This window comes from Pteronotus mesoamericanus, unplaced genomic scaffold, assembly GCF_021234165.1.
Source record: "Pteronotus mesoamericanus isolate MK-2021 breed Mesoamerican mustached bat unplaced genomic scaffold, CSHL_Meso_final scaffold_1066, whole genome shotgun sequence".
NCBI classification, from domain to species: Eukaryota; Metazoa; Chordata; class Mammalia; order Chiroptera; family Mormoopidae; genus Pteronotus; species Pteronotus mesoamericanus.
In genome coordinates, this window is record NW_026555299.1 from 3,331,415 (window position 1) to 3,356,022 (window position 24,608).

General features: G+C 54.7%; 1 protein-coding gene across 1 annotated transcript in view; it reads left to right on the top strand.

The window, feature by feature from the left end:
* Positions 1 to 1,733: 1,733 nt before the first annotated feature.
* Positions 1,734 to 24,608, top strand: part of ALX4 (ALX homeobox 4) — a 37,109-nt gene continuing 14,234 nt past the window's right edge. The window contains exon 1 of the mRNA XM_054587197.1: positions 1,734 to 2,184. Within this exon, the coding sequence (XP_054443172.1) occupies positions 1,734 to 2,184 (451 nt within the window). The remainder of the gene's footprint in view (positions 2,185 to 24,608) is intronic.

A 24,608-nucleotide genomic window follows, 5' to 3' on the forward strand; every position in this document is an offset into this window, starting at 1 on the left:
AGATATTTTGTCTTTGAGAGACCTTATGTGCAGATTGACTTTCTGACTCGCATTCCTGGGTTTAGGGCGCTCAGGCCCTCATTTTACTTTGCCCCTTCACCTCTCACCCCACTCCCACCTCCCTTGAGGAGGGTATGTCCTCCACCCACGGACTTTCCCTGCAGTTTATCAAGGGCTTCTCTAACGGGTCTCCCTCAGACCGAGTCATTCCACAGTCAGAAACCCGTTTTCTCTGTTGTTTTTGTTTTCGGTTTGTTTTCTTTTGCGTTTTTCACAGCCGAAACGTCCTCTCAGGTCGGTGAAGGGACTAATTCGGCATGGGTTCCAAAACCAACGGTGCCACTTCGGAGCTGTGTGACCTCGTTCTGGTGACCGCACTTCTCTGAGCCTCGGTTTGCTAATCGGAAAACTGGGGGCCCCAACCTCCACCGCTCGCGGTGGTTGTGCGGCGCAGTTGATGTTAGCTGTGTAAAAGGGGCTCGATGCGCGGTCAAAGTTCTCTTCCCTCACTGTGGCCGGTCTCAGGGAGGCGTGCGCCGGTAAAGGGAAACCACAGTCCATCAAATCGGAGTTTACACACTGCCTCGCCGCCACCCCGAGCGGGCAGCAGGTGACAGCGCGGCGCCGGGGCGCTGCCAGCAGGTCTCCCAACTCCACACTCTCAACCCAGCCAGCCAGAAAATCCCCCGGGCTGGGCGCAGACCGGAGGCGCGCGCAGCTCCGCCGGGGCGAGGAGGGCAGAGAAGGGGAGGAGGCAGCGCTCTTAAGCTTCGGAAGCCTGGCCCACCGAGGGCTGCTCCCGCGGCTGAGTGAACGCAGGCCCCTCCGCACCTTACCCAGAACCCTCACAGGGAAGGGAAATAGTTAACCACACGTCAAAGTGGCCTTGCACGGGGCGGCTGCGGCGTGTGTGTTAATTTCATGGAGGAACCGACAATGGGGACGAGGGGTTGGAAACACAGAGGAAAAGGCACCCGTGAGGAGGCCCGCAGCTGCGCCGCCAAATTCGCGCGGAAGTGTGCAAACGACCCGCCTGCACCCGGAGGCTAGCGGCCCATCTGACTCCGAATGTCAAAACCTGTTAGGTTTAAAAAAAAAAAAAAAAAAAATCTATCGCTAAGGTTTTGCATGCCTCCTCCCCTAGGCCAAAGCTGGGACCAGATAATTTTCAGCCCAGCCTTGGGAACCCTCAGGGGCCTGACACCTTCCCGGCCCCGCCTAGAATCGAAAAATCCTTCGGGCGCCTCGGGGTTGAATCCCCAAGACTGAACCACAAGACAGAGGAAAGAAAGGGCAGGGGCAGTGGAGGGAGAGTAGGGAGAGAGGAGGAGGGCGAAGGAAGGAGAGATTCTGGGCAGGGGGCGGGGGGATCACTCTCCCTCTATTCACCGACCCCTTCAGAATCTTAAGAGGGTTTGGGAGATCTGGTCAACTTTCCGAAACATCTGAATCTTTTTACAGCCCTCCGTTCTTTCCCTGGGCCAGCTGTGGTGAGGGAGGAGGGAGAGGAAAGAAAAAGTGAGAGAGGGAGGGAGGGAGAGAGAGGGAGGGAGGGAGGGGGAGAGAGAGAGCGAGCGTCGCGGAGGGAGGCGGAGAGGAGCGAGCAGGCCGGCGCGGAGCGCACAGCCACCGCCTCCTCGCTGCTCCAAACTCCCGGCCAAGGCGCGCGGTGGCGTCCTCGCTCTCCTCGCTCTCTTGCTTGCGCCCCCGCCCGTCGCCCGCGCGAGCCAGGCATGAATGCTGAGACTTGCGTCTCTTACAGCGAGTCGCCGGCCGCTGCCATGGACGCCTACTACAGCCCGGTGTCGCAGAGTCGGGAGGGCTCGTCCCCTTTTAGGGCATACCCCGGCGGCGATAAGTTCAGCACTACTTTCCTGTCCGCCGCCGCCAAAGGGCAGGGATTCGGGGACGCCAAGAGCCGGGCTCGCTACAGCGCGGGGCAACAGGACCTGGCGGCACCCCTGGAGAGTAGCGCCGGGGCGCGGGGCTCCTTTAACAAGTTCCAGCCCCAGCCACCGGCCCCGCAGCCGCCGCAGCCGCCGTCACAGCCGCAGCCCCAGCCGCCGGCGCAGCAACCGCATCTCTTCATGCAGCGAGCCGCTTGCAAGACGCCCCCGGACGGCAGCCTCAAACTCCAGGAAGGCAGCGGCGGCCACAACGCGGCTTTGCAGGTCCCCTGCTACGGTGAGTGCACGTGCGGGTCCCTCGGGGCTGGGCCCGTGGGCCCGTGGCTTCGACTCCCTCGAAACCCGTTAGGCTTTCGGGAGGCAGGAGTTGGGCTGAGGAGGTGCGTGCGGGGCCGAGCCTGGGCGACTCCCGGTCAGGAAATGGGGATCGACTGCTCCGAAGGTACGGAGAGATTCGTCTTGCCCTTACATATCCACCCTCGCCATGGCCACGGAGCATTTGAGCTATTAAGCTCGGAGTTTGTTCCACCCTTTCTTTGCCCTTTCCCTGACCACTCGCTTTGCGCTGCCCGCGGGGCTGGCTTTGAATCGGATTTTTCGCACCGGCTGCAGGCGTGCGACGGAAAACAGTTGCGACTCAGCGCTCGGGCGCGGGGTCCCGGCTGCAGAGGCCTGGCTCCCCGCCTGCGTGGAGGCTGCTCCCGCGGCGCCACAGGTGGGAGCGTCGCAGGTGCGGAGCCCGGCTAGGAGCGCAGTCGTCGGAGCGCGCCCGGGATGCCGCGGAACAAGGGCGTCACACGGATACGGTCCCGAGACGCTTGGGGCCGCGGAAGACCCGAATCCCGTGGCCCACGAGCGCGGCTTGCCGCGGGAAGGCGGGATGGCCAGAGTTCCTGCGCGCTTGTCTCCTGGAGAGTCCGGGGAGGCTGGCCGGCCGTGGAACAATGGTTTAGGGCCGACCCCAGAGGGAGTCAGGAAGCCGAACATCTTGAAGGGACTCAGTGCTGGGGGAAGAGGGAAGTTTCTTCGTCCTGATTTGGGCTCACAGAGAACCCGAGGCCTAAATGACCTCCAGACCCCCTTGAACGCAGGCCTGGGCGCCCAGATCTCAGCGACCACAGCAGAGGAGGGAGCCTCTCAAGGTGTGCCCGGGGCCAGGGCAGCTCAGGGACCGAGGCCCTCCTTCCACGGGATCGGGATTGCTGAGCTCCAAGCCGGTGGCAGGGAAACCGAGAAGGACGGGAAAAATCTTTTCTGGACCAGGAGCCCTAGGTACACAACGTTCCTCCGAGGCCTTCAGGCAGCCCCTGGAGATGAGCGGGGGCTGCGAGGCAGTGGCTTTGGCTGAGCTGACCCAGGCCAGATGGAGAGGCACCAGGCCTGGGGACAGACATGGGACGTGGTGGAGGCCTTGGCAGCTGGAATAACCTTAGGAAAACAGCCCGGGGCAAGCGCTTTCTTACACTCAAACTGGCTCTCCCTCCCTCAGGCTCAGAATTAGTTCATTAGGTGGTTGTCGACACACAGGAACATTCACACAATCATACGCCTGTCTACACTTGCATTCTACACACACGCACACACGCACACACTCACAACCTCTTCCTCAGAAGCCAACATGGTCACACATCAGATACACTCACTCAAATAGCTTCGTGCATGGTCACACACTCCCAGACCCACAGGACAGGACTGAGAGCAGATTTAGAAAGATTCAGTGGCCTTTCCCCACTTCCTCCACCTTCCTTTTGGAATGAGATCAGGCCCCCCATCACAGGCACTTCCGGCTGCATCCTCATGCAGGCAAGCAGGGCTCTCAGCCCTGTCCACAGGCGCTGGCCTGCCTCCGGGCCTCACCCAGGGCCTCCTCGTCCTGAGCAATGGGACTGTTCGGTGAGAGCAAGTCTCACGCTGGAGGACCCATGGAAGTGCATTTGCAAAGCCAGGGGAGTCGCATGTTCTCTTCCACTGCACTGGATTTTTATGTTTCCAGTTTCTAGTTCTTTGGAAATTCACCAGTGAGATTTCTGAGGAGGATGAGACATTTAGGCCCGGAGAGACCCCAAGCTGCTTCCACCTTCTCGTTTGGAAGATGCCTGGACATCCAGAGGGAAAGAGCTGGCCCCTCTGAGCCCCTGTCTGAGCCCTATTGGGCCCTCCCATGCCAGCTTCGCCCCTCTATTAGCCGTTGGGGCTCCCCACAGTATGACCTGAGAGCAAGTAACTCCTCTCCACCCCAGTCCTCATCTGCATCATGGGAGGAGCATCATAAGGCCTCATTGGGGGGTAAATGTCCTCCCAAGGAGAGATCAGGAGTCTAGCCTACCCCTTCCACATTCCCATCATTGGCCTCCGCGCTGTGGGGAGCCTCTGAGCACCCAGTGCTGAGGACAGGACCGGCGCCTGCCCCTGCTGTGGGCGAAGCCATAAGCTGCAGGTTGGGACAAAAGGCAGCCTGGAATCACCAACAGGACCCGCTCCCTGGCTCCCTGGCTCCCTGGCTGCCCAAGATGGAGGCACTGCTCAGGGCAAAGCCACAAACAACAAACAGCTCTGTTTATTCTTTTCCTCCTCTCAGCAGCTGTTTTCCTGCCTAGGAAGAGATTTCTGGTCCTTGTACAAAAGAGATTAGGCACATTAGGCACAACACGAGGAACCCGAGGCACAGATAGGTGAGGCTCTGCCCTTCACAGAGGCAGCTAGGAGAAGGGCCCCGGGAGGTGGCTCTCCAGACTGCCAGCAAGGAGGGAAACGGAGGCCTGTGTTGACAGCTGTTCTCTACCAACCTTGTCAGAGTGTGTATTCAAAAGGGGAGAAAGAGGTTCAAGGAAAAAGCATTGGGGTGTTCCCCGAAGCTTGGGGAAAGAGGGGGCAGGCTTGGGGAAAGAGAGGGACCCGGCCTCAGCTGACCTGGGTCCTGACTCCCGGTAGCTTGGACTTTGCAACCTCCTTCCCAGCTCTGTTGGTCCCGGGCGGAAGCCAGTTCCTCGATTGTAACTACACGGAGCAGGAGGCGAGGCTCCAAAATTTTCTCCCCGACCTCAGCCCTGGGAGCCACTCCCCGCGTTCAAGGGGCCCTCTGCCAGAGAGGTGCGGGCCTAGGGGCGAGGGGGCGCCGGGACCCGACGCGGGAGCGCGCAGCAGGGAGGCCGCCTCCATCTCCGCCGGCCGATTCCTCCGAGTTGCCCAAAGTGGAGGTGAGAAATCCTCCCAGGCTTCGGTCATCTCTACCTTTAACTGGGCCTCCGTTTCCCCGAACGGTACTGAACAGGGCAACAAGCAAAACGAGCAAGATGACTGGCAGTTCCCTCCAGCGCAGACACCTTCGCGTCTTTACGAAAGAGCCCCGCCCGAACTCGCCTGCCGCGATCCTGACCTGGCCAGGCTCCGGGTCGGCACGACGGCCATCCGAAGTCCCTGCCCATCCTTGGCCCGTTTTGACCGCGTGGGCCCCCAAAAAACAAGCCAGGTTTGAGATCCGACATTTCTCGGCGGCAAGAAGAGACTCCTCGCCTCCGGGATGGGGGTTCAGGCACCTTGCCCCCAAACGCTCGGCCGACTCCCGAGCCCCCTTCAGGCGCACCGGGCCTCGTGCGCCCCGCAACGCTTCGGGGAGCAGCCCTGCTTCCTCTTTCTTTCGCTTTCGATTCGGTGCAGGCAGGTTTTCGTTGGTAGCGGATTGCTACCTTCCCTTCCACTCAGCCGAAGGCAGCGCTCTCAGCCCAGAGGTCTGGGGAGACTCCTGGGTGCCACGGAGGGCATGGTCCGGATTTTTCAACTTAGATGCAGCGTTTGCATACGAGGGATATTTATTTCCGCGCACCGACATAATCGCACGCCACAAAATGTGTCAACTCTGTCCTCGTCGGGGTGTAGTCAAAGTTAACCAAAGAATCAGCGTGGGCTTTTAAATTGGCCCCCCCCACCCCCGCCAAAAAAAAACCCATTGAGAAACCTAAGTGCGGGCAGAAGTGTTAAGAGCCCTGGGTGATTGTGGGGTGATGGGGGGAGAACTTGAGCCTGGGAGCTGTGACATCACGGAACCCCGTCAATTTTGGAGGAGAGGGACCGGAAGGAAGATGCTTTTAATTTTTTGCTTTCTTAATTTCTATAGCCAGCAGCGGGCTCCAACTCAGCCTGAACAGACACATTCTTAAATAGGAAAAAAGATCGCCTGGAGTAAGTTATTTTAAATCAATCGATTTGAACAAAGTTTTCTTTATTATAAATAATTTATATACAGAGAAGTCCGCATAGCTAAGTGGAAAGTTTGAAGAATTGTTAAGTATGTGTACAGTGGTATAATTACCACCTGGATCAAGATACCCATTATGTGTTGCATATGTATACGAAAACTTTCAGGGAGGAATTTTTTTGGTAAGTTGTTCTAAGAAAATGGCAGAAGAGACCTCGGTGAGCCCGGCAGGGATTGTGCCTTGTGCCAGATGGTGGTGTTTTCTTCAGTAGAGCGACCTTGTACGCCCGGGCATTTGCCCGGTTCGAGTCCCAAAGTGAGGTTAGGACCAGCTGCGGCAGGAACCTCGACGCAGCCGCCGAGCTCTCCCGGAGTCTGCGAAGCCCTGAGCTGTGCGCGCTGCAAAAGGGAGCCATCGTGGGAAAACAAGTGAAAATACCATACATAAAATTTAGCCCAAGTCCCTGAGGACTTTCGTTTTGGAGAGAGGCCGGGTGCACTTTTCTGGGGACGTACCTTTAGTTTGGCCTCAGCCCGTCTCTCTCTTTCCGCAGCGCTGCGCACGGCTTTGTTTGAGGGGCAAATTGAAATATGAAATGGAAATACAGTGGTCTTTGCAGCTATCGGGGTGCGGGGAGGTTGGAGTCCTGCAGGTCAGTCTGCAGTTCAGACTTCTCCGCTGACCCCTGGACCAGGGAGCCTGACGCAGCAAGCAGGGAAAGAAGGGGTGAGCTGCCCGGAGCACCCATGGCACCGCGGGCAGAAGATGGGGAACCGGGAGATCACGCTTGAGCGGTGCGCCTTTCCCTGCAAGAAAAGAGAAGTTTGGGGGGCACGCTCCAAGAGAATGCTTGTGGGGAGAGGATGCCCTGTGCTGGCGGCGTCAGTGTCCCCCGGCTCCCATGACCCCCGAGAACCTTGGCCCAGGCACTCTTTTGGGACAGTGAAAGCCGAGGCAACTGTCTGGACCCGCCTGTGAGGCGCCACCTGGCCCCATGCTCCCCCAGCCTCCCGGTTCCCCAAGAATCGCTAAGGTGACAGGGGAGCCATTAGATTAGGAAAACAAGACAGCGAATCCCCTGGCTACATAGTGACATTGCCCAGCAAATGTATTAAGAATGAAAGCCACCGGCCAGTCTTGTTAAGGGGCCGTGGGCGCCACACTCCATTGGCTGGTTTGTACTGGACAGTGAGGAGAGGCCCTTCTTCCAAACAGGGTCCTTTTGCAGAAAGAGAAGTCACCCCTCTCCTGCCCGCAAGCCCTCCTAGCCGCAGGCTGGTCTCTCGGATGTCAGAAGTATTGATGCCCCCCCACCCCGCTCCTGCCCCCCAAATTCCCTCGAGCAGTACATCCCTGTACCTTCTTCTCTGGCCTACAGGTGTGCAAATGAGTGACAGACAGCCCCACCTCCATGCAAGATGCTCCTTCCTCACCCTGCACGGAAGCTCGGGGTGGTCTGGTAGGAGCAAATAGGGTGCTGCCTGGGAGCTGGTCTCCCCAGACGGGCTGGCTCGGGGGTGCAGCAGAAACCTCCGGTGTGTCCAGGGGGGTGTCCCCTGCCACCAGGCATACCAGACACCAGACCTACCCACCCATCCCCTATCCCCCGTGCGTTCTGTCTCCTTAGCAAAGATCCACTTCTCTACCACATCCCACCCCAGACTGCCGGCACCAAGGAGGGGTGAAAAGGACGAATCTTGGCAGAGAGAAGAGACAGGCAAAGGGGAGCCTCCGAGGAGTGAGAAACCAGGGAGTGGTGGGGGGAATCCGGGCAGGGGGCAGGTTTGAATGCTGGTTCCAGGGCGGCTGTGGAGCAGGGCGGTCACTGTGGCGCTTTGAGGCGACTGGAATGCTTTTTGGGAGAGGAGGGTTACTGGGGGAGGCTGGCGTGGGGTGGGGGTAGGGGCGGGCGAAAGAGGCACCGCAGCGATCGAGTACCTGTCGTTCCGGACACCGTGCTGCCTGTCCTGGGGACCTCAAGGTCGGGGCTGCTGGGCACTGGAGCCGCTGCGCATCGGAGAAAGAGAGGAATCCGGTGCGGGCTCCATCGGGTTCTTAGAGCAGATTGTCGGAGCAGCTACTCCTTCCAAACCTGGGCCGCAGATCGCGGCCATCAGTCCCAAGAACCTCGCTATGGCCTGCTGGTGACCCAGGTCGGGGCAAAGCAGCTGGTTCGGCCCGCGCTTGCAGGCGGAGATGGGGAAGATCAAGAAACTGTGGAAGGTTTTTGGTCCGCGACGTTAAGGTCCAGCGTGGCACAAGTGCGGGGCGGGCGCACAGTCCTGGTATAGATGGCAAGCAGGTCTCCACCGGCTCCTTTTCTGCGCCTCGAGTGGCCTTGGGAAAGTCCCTTTCCTTTCCCCTCCTGTATCTGAATGGTCGCTCTGTGAAATGTTGGGGGTCGCGCAACTTCCAAAGACCCTCTAGGGGTTTCGGTGCCGGTACCAGTTTGGACCTGCCTTCACTGCATTCCCCTGCCCTCCCCACCCTTACATACACTTTTGTCCAGAAGAAACCGGATCGAGTGGACAGAAAAGACGTTGCTGGGAGCAGAAGCGGTTCCTCGGGGTGTGCTCAAAGGCGCAGGGATGAAGCGGGCAGCAGTTACAACACAAAATGGGATGGCAGTCTTGGAAGGTCTTGGTTGAATGCAGGTTCTAGACTCCAGGGCGAGGCTTAAATATGGAGAGGGGCGAGCGACCGATATCTTTATGATCACAGGTGACCAGGCTCCAGGCCAAGCTCCGGAGCTCCTGGCCCTTCCAGGCCACTCCTGTCCTGCCTTGTCTCCACTCATCTTCGCTATCTCTGTGTTTACTGAGCACCACAGTCCCGGACCTTGTCCCAGGAGAACAAACAGGGCACCTGCCTGCGATCCCTACAGCTCATATGCAGGAGTATACGTTTGAGCATCATAAATGTTTACTGGCTGGAAGGGCGAAAGAAGAATTGGTGTCTCATCCCGAGTGTGGCTCGAGCGTGGTTAGGGCTGCCTGTGAGCATATCCGGGTACCTTTGTCACCGTGGAGGCCTGGGGTTGTCTGAGCATGTCCACAGCGTGAACACGGGTGGGTGTTCTCACTCCTGGGATCTGTGTTCTGCTGTCCCAGCCTGCTTCCAGGGGCCCTGTGTACTAATCTGTGTGCACACCCGTGTGACAGATGGGTGCGACCCCCAGCACTTGAGTCCGTGTCCTCCGTGTACATGAGCCACATGTGCACCAGAGCGAGCACCTGCATCCAGTGCCAGGGAAATAGTGACTAAGCGTTTGTGCGTCACTGCCTGTGGCCTTCCCTGCCACTGGGGCTCCTCCAGGAGGCTGACTCACTGAGTGGCAGGCACAGTCCCTCTGTGGCCTGTGGGTGTGGCCCCCAGCGTCTTCCTGAGGCCTTCCCAGTGTCCAGCAGCCCACCCAAACTGCAGCAAGCCCTCCCCTCAGCCTTTAGCTCCTGAGAGCACCCTGTGTCCTGTGTGGCTCACTGTGGAGAGAAGCCACCGTTGCCACCGCCTTTACGTGCGTTGCAGATCCCATTTAGCAGATGAGCAAACTGAGGCCCAAAGAGAAAGGGGGCCCCAAAGGCAGGTTAGCACTGCTTGTTTCTCCTCCTTTCACTGATGAAGGTGGAGAAGGGGGAAGGACTTGGGAAATATCTGCCCAGGCTGCCCACAGTCCCTTCATTGTAACTCCTCCTGTGCATTGCACACTCTCTCTGTGCATCAACCAGGGTAGATGCTTGTAGTCGCCCCTCTTTCGAAATAAGAGAACTCCACCATAAATTCCTGGGGGTGGCGATGGCATCAGGAGAGCGCCCAGGGAGTTCCCATGGGATTGCAGCCCTCCATCCTGCACGTGACCAGGCAGGGCTGGGACTCCGGCTCTCTGCCAGGCTCCTACGGCCAGGCTTTCTTCCCTAAGCGGGGGAAGCCATAAGGGCTTACACCTGAGGGGTTAACTGAGCCCACGTGACTGACCTCTTCCTTTCTCCGCTGCCCACGGGCCAGGCCCAGAGGCCTCGGTGACGTCGAGGAGCCCCGCTCCTGTCCACCTACACACAATGGGTCATGGTGTCAGGATGGGTGTCCCACCCCTTGTTGGAAGAGACACCAGACGTCTGCTGGCTCAGATGTCCTGTTTCACAGGAGAGGGGACTGAAATACCCGACTCCGCTTACTCATTGCTCACCAAACTTTGCTTGTCACTGTGCCAGGCCTTGTGAGGGATTCTGAGAAGCTCTGGATACAGCCCCTGCCTGCAGGTCCAGGGGGGAGACAGACTAGTAACTTGGCAATTCCAGAGCATCGGGCGATGCTGGAATGGGGAAGCTTGGCTCGCCCTGGGGTGTGCAAGGGCAGGAAGGGCTGCCCACTGGGCCTGTAGCTCCTTAGAAGTAACCCCCACCATGTGGGCATAGCCTTGCCCAGTAAGGGGAGGTCTCGGAGAAGTTGAGGGAAGTTGGAAGTTGCCCCAGGCCCGCTGGATCTTCTTGGGAGCAGATGGGCACCCAGCCTGCGGAAGGGGAGGAGTCTGACTTACCTGGCTCCGTGCCTCAGTTTCCCCAACTGTAGGACAGGGACAATGATGACATGAGGCCAGGGAGAGGCAGACGGGGGTCAGAGCTGGCAGGGTGACACCTTTGTGCTGGTGACGCCATGGGACAGCCCGCATTTATGGAGCATTCCTGCCAGGGCCTGGGCAGTGTGCCACATGCTTCCCGTGTGTGACTTCGTTGAATCCCAATCGCAGACCCATGAGACAGGTGCTATTGTCATCCCTTTTCCATGCATGAAAACAGACTCCTAGAGGATGAGTGACTTGCCCTAGGTGGGGCCACTATGAAGGGAGAAGGCAAGTTCTGGACAGGCGAGGGCTCCTCTTAAAGGATGATCCTAATTAGCCTTAGGGTCACCCTGCTCCCATCTCAGAGGACATGGGACGGAGAGACTGGGTTTCATAAACATGGCCCCCAAAGAGTTCCCAGCTTCACATCTGGGGACGTGGTAGGCGGGGGTGTCAAACGTGGGCTTGGTGCCCTGAGCTTTGGACCTGGCTCTGAGCACAGCTTCTTCACCTGTTCGAATGTCCTCCTGGACACTGGTGAGACCCAGGATGCCACGCGTGGCAGAGGCGCCTCTTAACTACTGAGGGGAACATGCCAGGACCTCTGGTCAGGACGGGACGAAGCTAGGAACGTGTGAGGGACAAAGCAGTGGGGAAATGCCTTCCTTCTAGGGAGGAAGGGAGACGGAAGGAGGCTTTTGCCTATTTTGTTTCAAACTGTTTTCCCAGAGCCTGGAGCCGGGTTTGGTATGCGTAGTAGGTGCTCAGTAAATGTCCGTTGACGAAGGGCTGAATGAGTGATATGGGATGTGAATATGCTAGGAATTCTAAAAATCTTTCTGTCCTCTCTTCCTTTCTCCTTCCTGTGGATCAAGGCCTAGGGTGAGAAGCTGACTTCCAGTTCTCTTGTACTCTGGCGGAAAATAATATGTTTCCTGCAAGTATCCCTGTGGGGCTATGGGAGCAGGGAGATCCTCTCAGACTTTGACAGTAGGAGGAGCACCCTGTGTCCCTGCTCTTCCCCCTTTGCTGTCACCTCAGAGAGGACAGGCCAAGGTCCAGCTGCTGCACCCCCAGGGCTGGCTCCAGTCAAATGGGCAGCCTCCTCCCTCCTTGACCTCTCCCCTCAGGTCTCCCTTACTCCCTGCAGTGGGTTCTGGGTCTGCCTGCAATGCCTCCCTCGCCTGCCCCATTCTGGGCCCCTGTTTGGTGGCCTGAGACCTGCTGTTGTTCCTCTCTGGGTCCTCCATCTACTCAGCCCCACCCTTGGGATTCTGAGACTCCCCCCAAAGGGATGCAGTACTCAGTAGTGGCCAGGATGCTGTCCTGAGCCAACAGCCCAGACAAGAAGATGCATGGGAAGCATTTAGACTTGAGCCTGAAATGCGGTTACAGTGAGCCAGGCACTGCGGGGGATGGTGCGGACAGAGAGAAGGACCCCCGTCCGGGGAACTGGGCATAAACAAAGCTGTGAGGAGTGCCTTGCCAAAGGCCTCCCTGCCCATCCAACAAAACCGCCCCCCCCCAGGCTGTGCCCCTGTATCTGACAGACACGGAGCATTTGGCGGTGAATGAGCCGCACGTGCTGCAGTGGGAGGCCCGGGGAAAGGGCAAGTGGACTGGGGCTTCACGGGTGTGAGCATCTGAAGTGGGCCGTGAAGGTTGAATAGGAGCTCACCAGCTGGAAACGGCATTCCAGACCCAGAAAACAGCATGAACAGGGCTTTGGGTCAGGAAAAGACACGGAGTGTTTGGGAAGCAGCCAATGTGAGGTGTGCAGGGGGCATGATGGATCCAGGCAAGATGGGGCCTGAGGCGAGACGGGGCCAGGCTGAGCGGGGTGCGCGCCTTCTGCCAAGGGGCCCCGACCTTGGGGAAGCCCGTGGAGGCCTGTGAGCAGTACAGTGAGAGGCCGAAACCCCAAGGTGAATGTTCTGCGTGCTCCTCAGTGTGGCCTTTTAAGGGAAATTCAAAATCTTTCATTAGGAATAACTTTGTATTGTGGTGAAATATACGTGACATAAAATTAAGCATTTTAATTATTTTAAGTGTACAGTTCAGTAATGCATTCATAACACTGTGTTATAATCACTCCGAACTATTGATATTTCTAGAACTTTTTCATCATCCAAACAAACCCAGTAAACAATAACCCCCCATCTCCTCTCCCCCACCCCGAACCCCCGGAAACCTCTGTTCTACTTTCTGCCTCTCTGTTCCTACTCTAGGTATCTCATAGAAGTAGAATTGTGCCAGTTATATCTGTTCTTTTGTGTCTGGCCATTTGCGTATCTTTTTTGGAGAAAAGTCTGTTGAAGTTCTTTGCCCATTTTTGGACTGGGCTGTTTGGTTGTAGTTGTTGTTGTTGGGTTGTAGGAGTCCTTTATATATTTCTGGATATGAATCCATTATCAGATATATTATTTGCAAATATTTCCTCTCCTTCTGTGGGTTGTCTTTTAACTCTCTAGGTTGTGTCCTTTTGATGTACAAAAGTTTTTAAATTTGATGAAACCCAATTCATTCATTTTTCTTTTGCTTCTTGTGCTTCTAGTGTTATAGCTAAGAATTCATTGCTAACTCCACTGTCATGAAGAATTTCCAGTTTTCTTCCAAGAGCTTTATAGTTTTACCTCTGAAGTTTAGGTCTTTGATCCATTTTGAGCTAATTTTGGGTATATAGTATAAGATGAGGATCCAGCTTCATTCTTCTCCATGTCAATATTTGGTTTTTCCAGAACCTTTTGTTGAAAACACTGCCCTTTCTCCACTGAACGGTCTTGGCACGGTTGTCGAGAATCGATGGCCCGTGATATTTGAGAGCTCATTTCTGGGCTCCCTATTCTGTTCCATTGGTCTGTCTGTCTGTCCCTGGCACACTTTCTTAGGAAAAGTCCAGCATCCCAGAACGTGGGGAAACTTCTAAGTCACCCTGTCCATCCCCTCACCTCTACGCCAGTGCCTGACACGTCAAAGAGATTCAGCTCGGGGACACATTTGTCCCCCGGGAGCCGGGGCTGGAGAGAAGGGGTGGGGGAGAGACCCACAGGCTGCTGGCTGCGCCGCCCGCTGTCCAGGAGAATCCATGCACCGCGGTTGACCCTCCTGTGAGCACATGGTTCTGAGGGAAATTCTCATGTGCTTTCAGGTCCACACACCTGACGGGCTCGCATTTGGGACCAGTCCCTTAGATAAGGCCGCTGGCTTTGCGCTGTTGGCCCTATGAACGCAGCCGTCCCCACCCCCGTATCCAAGGAGGCTGCATACCAGGCCCCCCAGTGGACGCCCGACAATGCAGATAGTACCCAACCCTGTATATACTGTGTTTTGTCCTAAACATACATGTCGCTGATAAAGTTTAACATAACTTAGGCACCGTAAGAGATGAACAATAATTATAAACTAGACTAATAACACTATACTGTCATAAAGGTTATGTAAATGGCTTTGGGGCCATGATTAAATAAAATAAGCGTTGTGGCGCAGGATTTCATTACACTGCGCAAACGGTGCACAATTTAAAGCATGAATTATTTCTGGAACTCTCTCTTTTTCAAAAATTGATTATGCTATTACAGTTGTCCCATTTTGTAAAAGATTTTATTTATTTATTTTTAGAGAGAGAGGAAGGGAGGGAGAAAGAGAGGGAGAGAAACGGCAATATGTAGTTGCCTCTCACACGCCCCTTCCTGGGGACCTGGCCCGCAACCCAGGCATGTGCCCTGATTGGGAATCAAACCGGTGACCCTTTGGTTCTCAAGCTGGCGCTCAATCCATTGAGCCACACCAGCCAGGGCTATTTCTGGAATTTTCCATTAAATATTTTTGGACTGCTGTTGACTACGGGTAACCGAGAGTGTGGAAAAGGGAACTGCGGATGAAGGACACTGGTGATTAAACGGAGACCAGCTTCTGCCTGGTCACCCAAAGGCATGTCTCAGGCTCAACTTCTAGGGTTCTCCGAATCTCGCAGGAACTTTGTTCCTCCCACAGTTGGGCTCGATGGCTGCCTAAGACTCCCTGTGCCTTTGGCTTGGGGAGGCTGGTGTAGCCAGGACCTGGAAACGGATTTCAGCCTGTACGTACCGCTGAGCGCCCTTGGGCGAATTGGTTGAACATATCCCCTTCATTTCCTTATCTGTAAACTGGGGATAAGAACCTCTACCTTTTAGAAATATTGTGAGCATCAAATAAAGTCACTGAAGTAAGGAGCTTAGAGCAGTTCCTAAAACAGAGTGAAAGTGCTCGGTAAAGGCAAGCTGTTATTGTTGATAGGATTTTGCTGGAACCCTGTGTCAGTCCGGTCAGAAACTTTAACAGACAGTTAGAGCTGACTTCAGTGCATAAAATTGGAAAATTATTACTTAATCTATGCTCCGTGGTTAACAAAATCTTTTCAAATATGGATGAGTGATGAAAGGAGCGAGGCTGGCGGGCTGCCTAGCATGAGGGCGGGACGGATCCAGGGCGGGGAGGGGGGCACCCCCAGCCCCTCAAAACCTCCAGCCCACGTCTCCCCAGCCTGCTGCCCCTTGTACCCAGGCATCGTGAGCTCGGACATAACTTTCTCCCTTCCCCTTCTGAATGTCCGTTCTCGTTGTCCATCTGGCCCCAAACTCCAGTCCAGGAGGTTCCCCAAGGGGGGCGCTTATGTTGTGTTTATCTCTGCGCGGGCACAGGGCTGGGCACAGAGAATGTCAGGGAGGTTCTGCACCCTCTCGGGGCCCCCACTTGCCCCTCTGGGATTAAGGACCATCTGTTCAGTGTCACCCATGGGCCAGGCCTGGACGGGAAACTTTCACTCAAACCTCTTAGGAGGTATTAGCACCCCCCTGCTTTACAGATGAAGAAGGTGTGACCCACAGAGGGCCACTGTCCCTAATGTGAGTCAAGCCCAGACCTCCTGAAGCCAAAGGACCTTTTCTTCTCCACCCCCCTGCCCTTGGGGCTAACGCCCGCTGCCTGGGTGGCCTCACGCCTGTGTGCCCGTCAGACATGACGAGCACACGAGAGCTCTGTGAACCGTGGAGTGGAGCGCAACTGGGAGGGAGCCCAGCACACAGCCCACTGTCTCCCCCAGACTCATCCGCTGACCTAGTGACCACGGATCCTAACCGCCCGGGCACCGTCTCCCTCCTCCTTCTAGAGCCATCCTGAGAGCCGGCCCAGGGCAGGGCCCTGAGCATGGGAGCAGCCCCCAAACTCCTAAACCCCCGATCACTGGTTGCACATGAAATGGCCTCCTACTTTCCTCAGCATCAGCACCTGGACCAGGGGGTGGGGGCCCAAATTGGAGAAACATTGTCCGGCACAGGGGGGTAGGCCCACGTCCAGCCCTTGCCTTACCCGGTGAGCCCCACCGGACTCAGTTCCGCAGAGAAGATTCCGGAGAAGCTGCCTCTGTGCTTCACAGAGTACATTCTCACACCCCTCCCGTGGATTAAAGTTTTCTCCATAGAAGCTACACACCATGCACTCTAAGGCAGAGGCTCATTTGAACTTTTTTCCAGTCCAGATGAGTGGAAGTCGATCAAAGAACTGTTTTTAATCAGCATGTTAGTTGTAAATACCAGAATAGTTCATATTATTTCTACTTATTACGTGGGATGGGCAAAACACTCCAAACCAGCCCATTCCAAACCCCAGCCATTTAGATGGAAGCCCTCACAGCTTAGATAGAATTATGTTCTGGAAATTTAACATTTAAAACTCTTTGATAGTTTCCAAGGTAGAATTTTTCTTTTTAAAGCAAAGATCTGATAATCTTATCCGTCCTAACTGACCTCAGAGCACTTGAACTGGCTGCTTGTAATTCATTCAGCCATTATTTCTCCCTTCTTGTCCAAGGGGAGAAAAATCTTGGTCTTTCAGCTTGTAAATGATTCTTTAGATTAAAGGGAACACATGGAGAAAGAAAACACTCGATTTTGGAGAAAGAAGCAAAAGCTTCCCCGGCTGACAGGGCCCTTCTGCAGACCGAGACACTGCCGAGATTAGTTCAGTTCAGCGGGTGTTCGTGGGGTGCCAGACGTGGGTGACAGAGCCTGGCGAGACACTCTCCCTGCCCCGGGTGAGGCTACAGTCTGATGGCAGAGGCTGCCATAAGTCCACTCTCGCAACGCTTTGTGATGTGACTTCATTATCAGGGCCAGTGGCAGGGCTTGGAGGAGGGTATGGCAGGGAATCCACCTGGAGGAGGAGAGGGTGCCAGGTGGGGGCCTGGGGGAGCTCCTGGGGTTCGCTAGGTAGAAAGGGCCCCAACATGGCCCCGAGCCAGAGGTCAGTTTCTGGATGGCGGTGGCGGTGCTAGTCTTCTGGAATGGCCCCTCTTGTCCTTCCCTTCCCCCGGACAAGTTATAGGGAGTATGATGTGTAGAGACACCAGATGCTCCCACGGAGAAGATTCTCCTAGAGCACTTAAACGTTCGCATGCCTACATAAGAAAGTCGTTTGGATGGCGCCAAGAATGTAAGCAGGAGTGAGGTTTCTGTAAGTAGCTCACAGCTGACCGGAACGTTGCCACCTGGTTTGTGAGCCACACTGTGCTTGCTGCAGATGAAACTGACAATTTTCATTTCATGGTTTTGCCTTCAAGGTTTAATCTCGAAGTATATTTATGTAAGGGGCTTTCTTTAAAGTCAACTAGAAGTTTTAAAATAATATATAAGGAAATAAAGTTAACACCTGATCTGACGATGGTGTCAAATGTTTCACCCCGTTTGCAGCCTTTGTCATACAGAGGTGAAACGGGCCCTGATTGGAAGGGGACCCCAGGGGCTACTTCGGATGGACAGATATTTGTGGATACCTTCTGGCCAGCTGGAGCTGGATCCGGGGAGCCTGAGCTGGCGAGCGTGCACCTTGGGGAGGGAAGGCCAGTGGGATGAGACATTTCCAGGCTGAGTGATTTTGCTTAGCCCTTAAGCTGCTCTGGCCTAATGAACTGCCAAATAGTAACCATTACTGTAGCAAGGCCAGTTCCCACTGACAGAGAAAGCGCCGTGTATCAGGCAGGAATGTGCCCGCTTGCACTCTGCCTCCTTCAGACCTCACTACCATTCTGGGATGCAGATACCACGAGCCTTACTGTACAGATGAGGAAATCGGGGCACTCAGAGGCCGAGTCACTTTGCCAAGGGTACTGATAGTGGCAAAGCCCCAGTGTGGCTCGGGAGCCTCCCTGACAATCTCCTTTAGCCCCTGTCCCGCTCCTTTGATGGGGATTTCCTCATTTCCTTATCCTATTTAAAGTGCAAACAAAACACAGCTGCAACAGACGCCTCCAACCAGGTCACTGCCCCAAAGCCCCTCTTATACAGCAACCTGGGGTTGCCCCTGAAAAGACCCCTCGCCCAGGCTGGCTGAGATGTCCCTGCTGTGTCCACCACCCTGCACCCCTCACGAAGACGGGGCTTTAAAGGAAGGGGTCCTGCTTTCGTGGGCTTTGTATTCCCACCACTTAGAACTGGGCTCAGCCTGTAACAGTGTTCCAGAAATGTTGCTGAATGAAGGAAGAAGGAAGGAAGTGAGTGAATGCAGCAAATAGGTGGCAGAATCAGGAGTCAAACCCAAGCCTGTCCTACTTCAAAGATTTCTCATTCATTTCTTTTCACCTAGTGCAGGGTTCAAGCTTCTCCATCTCGCCTGCCATGGGTCTGCGAGCGCTGTAGGAGCCTCCTGGGGGTGGCTGAGGATGTGGGCTTTTCTATTAAATGGAGGCTCAGAGATTCAGGCGGGAGATGCTTAGGGACATGCCCAGGGCCACAGGTTTGGTGGAGGCAGAGAGGGGCAATGGGCAGACAGACCCAGGGCTGATTCCAAACTCGAAGGTGCAGTCTGTGCAAGCTCTGGGGGTCTGTGTATCCTGCCTGTAAGGCGCAGGGTGGCCCAGAGTGGCACCTGAGCTCTGGAACTTACTATTGGGGTGAAGGGCCAGGACAGGAGGCTCCCTTTGTCTCTCTGACAGTGGACCACCTGGTCCAGCTCCCCCTCCCCCACCAGGTGCCAGATCTCCTGCAGCCACGTGAGGCAGGGCTGGAGGAGGCCACCTGGACTTGGCCTGGAAGGGGGTGGCTGAGGATCTCCCATGTCCTTGAGGAGAGCAGCTAACAGGGGCAGTTAGCATCCCTTAGATGGGGGTCAAGATGCCCGGCACCCTCGTGAACATCAGGAGGTAATATCCCAGTGTTAGTCATAAACGGGCTTCTCATGGGGACCCTAAAGTTCAGGTTAGTCCTGGGAGACGGAAGTGGGTGCCGCGGCTCAACCGTCTCTCCCAGTGACAAGAGGAAGCCCGCCTGTGCTTCCCACCAAAGAGCCAGTCTCTATAAGAAAGACAACACATCACCGCTGCCATGAGAGGCAGCAGGCACCTGGGCTTGAGGCTGAACCCTGGGCTTTGGTCCCTGCTCTTCCCTCTCCTAGCTGCATGATCTCTAAACTTCTGTGGGCCTCAGTGTCCTCCTCTGCAAAATGGGGGACCACACCGACCTCCCGGGCATCTGGGGAGGACTAACCGCAGTAAGGGATGGGTCAGCCGCCACTCATACACGAGGGATTATGTCATTGTTCTGATTATTGTCACCAGCCCTGGTGGGAGGCCCCTAAGAATTCTCCCTTGGTAATTTATGACCAGCTCAATTTGGGGAGTTGGGAGTGTCCTCTTACCGAAAATAGAACACGCTTTGCCAAGGCTTCTTTGGTTTTCTGTACTCGGTTCAAGGCCATGCCGTTGCTGAAGCCTCGCCTGACCTCTTTCAGCAGTGCTGGCTGCTCCTCCCCGGGGACCTGCTGTGCCCTGCCCGCTGGGCCTCGGACACTTGGCCACGCTGTTACTTGTCTGTCCCCTCCTTGGGGCTGTGACGAGGGGAAGGCCCTGGGGAGGTGCTCGGTGAATGGACAAGCAGGTGGCCCAAGGCATGGACAAATAAGAACCTAGACCCAGCGTGTGGGAGGGGACAAGGGAAAAGCATCAGGGGTGAGCTGGGGGGTGCAGGGGAGCGCACCCCAGATGAAGTAGGACTTGGGGGCTGAAGGCAGGACAAAGACCCTAAGGGACAGTGGCTAGTGGGCTTTCTTTTCGTTTCCCATTTTTTAATGTGGCAAAATATATGCAACAAAACTGACCACCTGAACCATTTTTCAGTGTGCAGTCAGTCATACTGAAGATAATAATATTGTGCAACCGCCACCCCTATCCGTCTCCGTAACCCTGAAACTCTGTCCTCAGCAAGCCCTGGATCTAAGACTCGGTGCCATTAAACCACTAAGTCCCCCGCCCAGAGCGCCTGGCAGCCAGCGCGCTCCTTTCCGTCTCCGTGACGTCGACCACTCTAGGCGGCTCACATGAGCGGAATCCTACGGTATGTGTCTTCTTGGGACTGGCTCATTTCACTCAGCACGATATCCTCAAGGTCCACCCAGGTGTCAGAACTTGCTTCTTTTTAAGGCTGAATAATAGTCCATTGTATTGTGTGTACCACAGTGTGCTTACCCAGCCACCCGTCGATGGACACTGGGTGGCTCCCATGTTTTAACCATGGTCAGTGGGCTTTCTCTCGAACCACTTTTTTTTCTTTTTTGATACAAGGAAACCCGACTCATTTACTACAAGTTCCACAGGATGCTTGACCTCAGCTAACAAAACACTGCCTCCCACAGGCCTTCGAGGAGCTGTTACAGGAACCCTGTGCTTTAAATGAGTCACCAAATGCTCCGTGAAAGTCAAGGTTTCCAAAGGGCTGGGGGAGTAAGGGTTGTTCCCAGAGCTGGCACCCACCTTGTGATTTTAGTTACAGAATCACAAGAGGCCATGGGTAATGAGGGGCAGGTGGCAGGTTGCTAACTTAACTCCAGCCTGGGTCCTGTTCAAATGATTACCAATACAGGTCCCGAACTGGGATTCCTGGATAAAGTGGGGTTCCCCCCGCGTCTAGTCACACACTTCTTTTAAAAAAAAAATTTTAATTTCAGACTTTAAGAAAAGATATGAGTACAAAGAATTCCCAGATGCCCTATACGCCAAATGTTAACATTTTACCATACTTGTGGTATCAATGTTTGTTGCATTTTCTCTCTATGTATATAGTGTAGCTACATTGATAGCATGCATATAAACACGACATACATATTATTTCTTTCTGAACCGTTGACAAGAAAGCTGCAGACGTACTTCAGTATTTAGTGGCAAATGAATGCAAATCAGGACACAACGTCAGGGAGAGAACAAGAAAGAACTAGTTGGGTGTAACCCAGGGGGATGCTGGAGACTCTGGAAACAAACCCTGAGAAAAGCCATTGGTCCGCACGTGAGCTCCCAGCTGTTCTCAGCCCTCTCAGGGCGGCCCTGGAGGTGGAGGTGATGGGCCCCATAGAAGCACCTGAGAGGAGCCGCTCTCCTGGGACCCCCGATCTTTTCCCCTGCTTCCCTGACCCTGTCCCAGTGCCACACAGGGCATCCACCCCAGGAAGGTCCAGGGGGAGTGCCCCCAGGCCGCGGGTTCAGGCCCCAGCTCTGCCTCTCACCAGTTGCATGTTCTCAGGCAAACAGTCTATGCCTTCCGACCTCAGGGTCTGGCGCTGTGGGCTTTACGTGGTGGTTGTAAAGGGTCAGCAACGTGTGACAGATGTCCTAGGGCTGGGTAAAGTGGGAAGCACAGTTCCTGATTTTCAGCGAGAGCTCAGTGCTAATGCTTTTCCCTCCCTTGGCTCTGGGAAGCCCCCTCCATCCCCTGGACCAGAGAAAGACCCCCACCCCGCTGTGTGTGGAGAACAGAAAGCACTTCTGTCTGCAGCCCTGCCTCTGTGGAGCCTCCCTGGGGAAGAACCCACAGAAGAGTTGGCATTAAATCTGCCAGCCACATGGAAAGCCAAGCAGGCAAAACACAAGGAGGGCGGGGCGTTTGCTCCGCTCATTTGCAAGTAGCTGGAGGCTCAAGACTCCCAGGCTCTCCACAAGGGAGGCCACTCTGAGGAATAAAGGGAGCTCAGGCGAGGCTGCCACTCAGTGCTGGTGACATCCAGCGGTCCCTCCTCTCTGAGCCTCAGTTCTCCCCCCTGTAAAATGAGGATGCTCAGGCCCCGTGTGGAAGTTTTGAGTGTGAAAACCCTCAGGACTGGAGGAGGAGAGGGCTCTGTGGGGGAAGGGTAGGGACCTGCCTCACCCAGCTCTCTGTCCCTTGTATTTCTAGGACAACTACAGACACAGAGGAGGACTGAGTAACTGCTTGTTTGGCAGACCCTCCCAGGTAGGGCCTGGGTCTTGAACCAAAGTTCCAGAAACTTCATCCAGGACCGGGGCCCTGAGGCACCACCTTTGCCCAGAGGGACTTTATTGGGACTGCAGTGCCTCCTGGTGGCCAGTGTGAGCAACTGCAGCCTTGATTCTGGCCAGCTGGCAGAGTGGCCCTACAACCTGCCAGCCGGCCAGCAGGAGCCCTGGGGTGAGCAGAGTATCCTAAGGCCCAGGACTCCTCAGCCTTGCTTCCTGAGGAGGCTGTGTCCTCTGCATAACCCTTCCCCCGCCCTGGCAGGGATTTGGACAATACTGCTCAAGGGGAGGAAACAGAAAAGCCAAGAGTTTTGACCACTCCCACAGACGCTGCAGGGCCACCTTTAGTCCTCATGCCCTGCCCTCTGGCTGGTTTTCTTGAGCTCCTTCATTCCACAAGCCCGACGCTCCCACCCCCAAGCCTCAGCCACCCCACACAAGCGGTGTGTGATCAGAGTACAAGGCCAGGGTCGCTTTCCTATGATGCCCTCGTTACCCTCCGCAGAGTATGCAAAGCTGCCCCAGTGCCACGAAAGGCAGGAGCCCAGGCCCTGGCTCAGGACCCGGCAGTGCACCTGGGAGGCCTTGCTCCAAACCACTCACAGTCTGGGGGGGAGCAGCCCCGTAAACCAGCACCCGAAAGCAGGAAATCCAGTGTTTAGGAGGTAGGCCCAGCCTGGGAGTTAGGTTGGGAGAAGGGGCCGCCTGGGAAGCCCAAATAGAAGCAGTTCTCAAAAGAAGAAATACAGCAAATCAAAGGTGTGACTTCACTGGTCAATTCAAAAATGTAAATTCAAACAAAACTTTGCTTTTATTCATCACACTGGCAACAATTTAGAAAACACTGTGACTGGCGCTGGCCCCGAAGCAAGCGGGCGCACTGCTGGCCGCTGAGGAGTTGGCTTGTTTCTAGAAGACAATTTGGCTGTGTTTGTCAGAGACCTTGAGGTGTGTATATGATTAGCTCCATATTTCTAGTTCTTGGAGCTGCTTCTAAGGTAATCACCGTGAATGCATCGAGGGATTTAACTCTGAGGACAGGTATCACAGGCCTGTTATCCTTTCAAAGCACCAGAAACCCATGTGCCTGACAGGGAAGGACTAATTGGATAAAACAGAATTTGGCTATGTGGTGGAATACTATGCAGCCATTAAAAGTGATGCGGTGGAAGATTATAGAACAGCGTGGAAAGGTGTACAGGACAGTCTCAGGCTTAAAAAAAAACCTCACAAAAATAGGGTTTGTGTCTATGTGTTACATTTTTCTTCTTTGGGTTTGTGTTGATTTTTTAAAAATGTTCATGTAGAACATAGATAAGCCCATGTAATGAGAAAAAGAAGCCACAGACGTTACAGAGACTGACATAGAGGTGACAGTGGTATAGCCAGACGTATGAGGGGCGAAGGGCACACCAGTTAGAGGGAAAGGTGCACCCAGAAACGTGGAAGCCTGAAGTCCCCGGCGCAGCGCACTGGGGATGCGGGGCAGGTGTGTGGAACTGGAAGTGAGGGGAAGGGCGGGTGCGGGCGGGTGTAAGTCTGTGAGGTGGGGGGAGGGGCCTGTCCCTCCCGGGGAATCCCAAATGCCAGGGTAAGCCTGATTTGTAGGGTTGGCAGATTTAGCAAAAAACAAACTAACAACAAAACTGGGCTGCTCAGTTAAATTTGAATTTCCAGTGATAATCTTTAGTGAAAATATTTCCTATGCACACATGCATACACACAAAAAATGATCCATTGGTTCTCTGAAAATCCAGTATCACTGAGCAGGCTCGGTTTTGTCTGGCAGTCCCAGTGTGGGCTTTGGGAGCCGGTGAAAGTCTTTAGAGAGGGCCAGGGTGCGCTTAGATGTGTGCGTGTTAGACCCTCTGTCTGATTGTATTTAAGGGTAGTGAGCCCGAAGGCAGAGAAAACCTTTAGAAGGTCTGAACTTGCGCTTGAGATCTGGGTATCTCCACTATCCGAGAGGCCTCAGAGTCTTGGGCAGGGGTGGGAGGAGCAGTTTGTGAGGACAGTGGCCAATACCTGCTTCAAAAGGGGACTTTCTCTGGACTCTTCCCTTCCCTTCCTCAACCCCATTCCAAGTGGCGCTTGCTCATCTCCAGCCTCCCAAAGTTGCACAGCGGAGCCCAGCCCCTGATCCCAGCACCTACCCAAAGCAGGCATCACTCAGGGCTCTGATGGTGGCTTTCAAATAGCACTTTAAAAAGAAAAGAGCAGTTCTTGCTTATGGTAGGACAAATTGAAAATTAATTCAAATCAGGAAAAGAAGGAAGAAAATTAAACTGTATACCTGTATTCTTACCTCGGGAAGCTTCTGGTATTACCTAAGGAGAGAGAACTCCACTCACCTCCACCCCTTTTTTTTCCCAAAAGTGAGATTTACTAAATATATTAGGAACATTTTTCCAAGTACTAAAATGATATTCTTCTATAATGTCAGTTTCACTCATTTGTTCATCAGGTGTTTATTGAACACCTACTATGTGCCAGCCATACTACTAGGCATTAGAATGAAAGGGTAAATAAAACAAATGTGTTCAGTTATACTCCCTATATGGAAGGAAGAGAGTGATGATAAACAGAGGGAAAAAAAAAACAAATAAATACACGATAATGTGTGTTACATGCCAAGAAAGAAACGGTCCACAGAATAAAGAATATCGGGATGGAGCTTC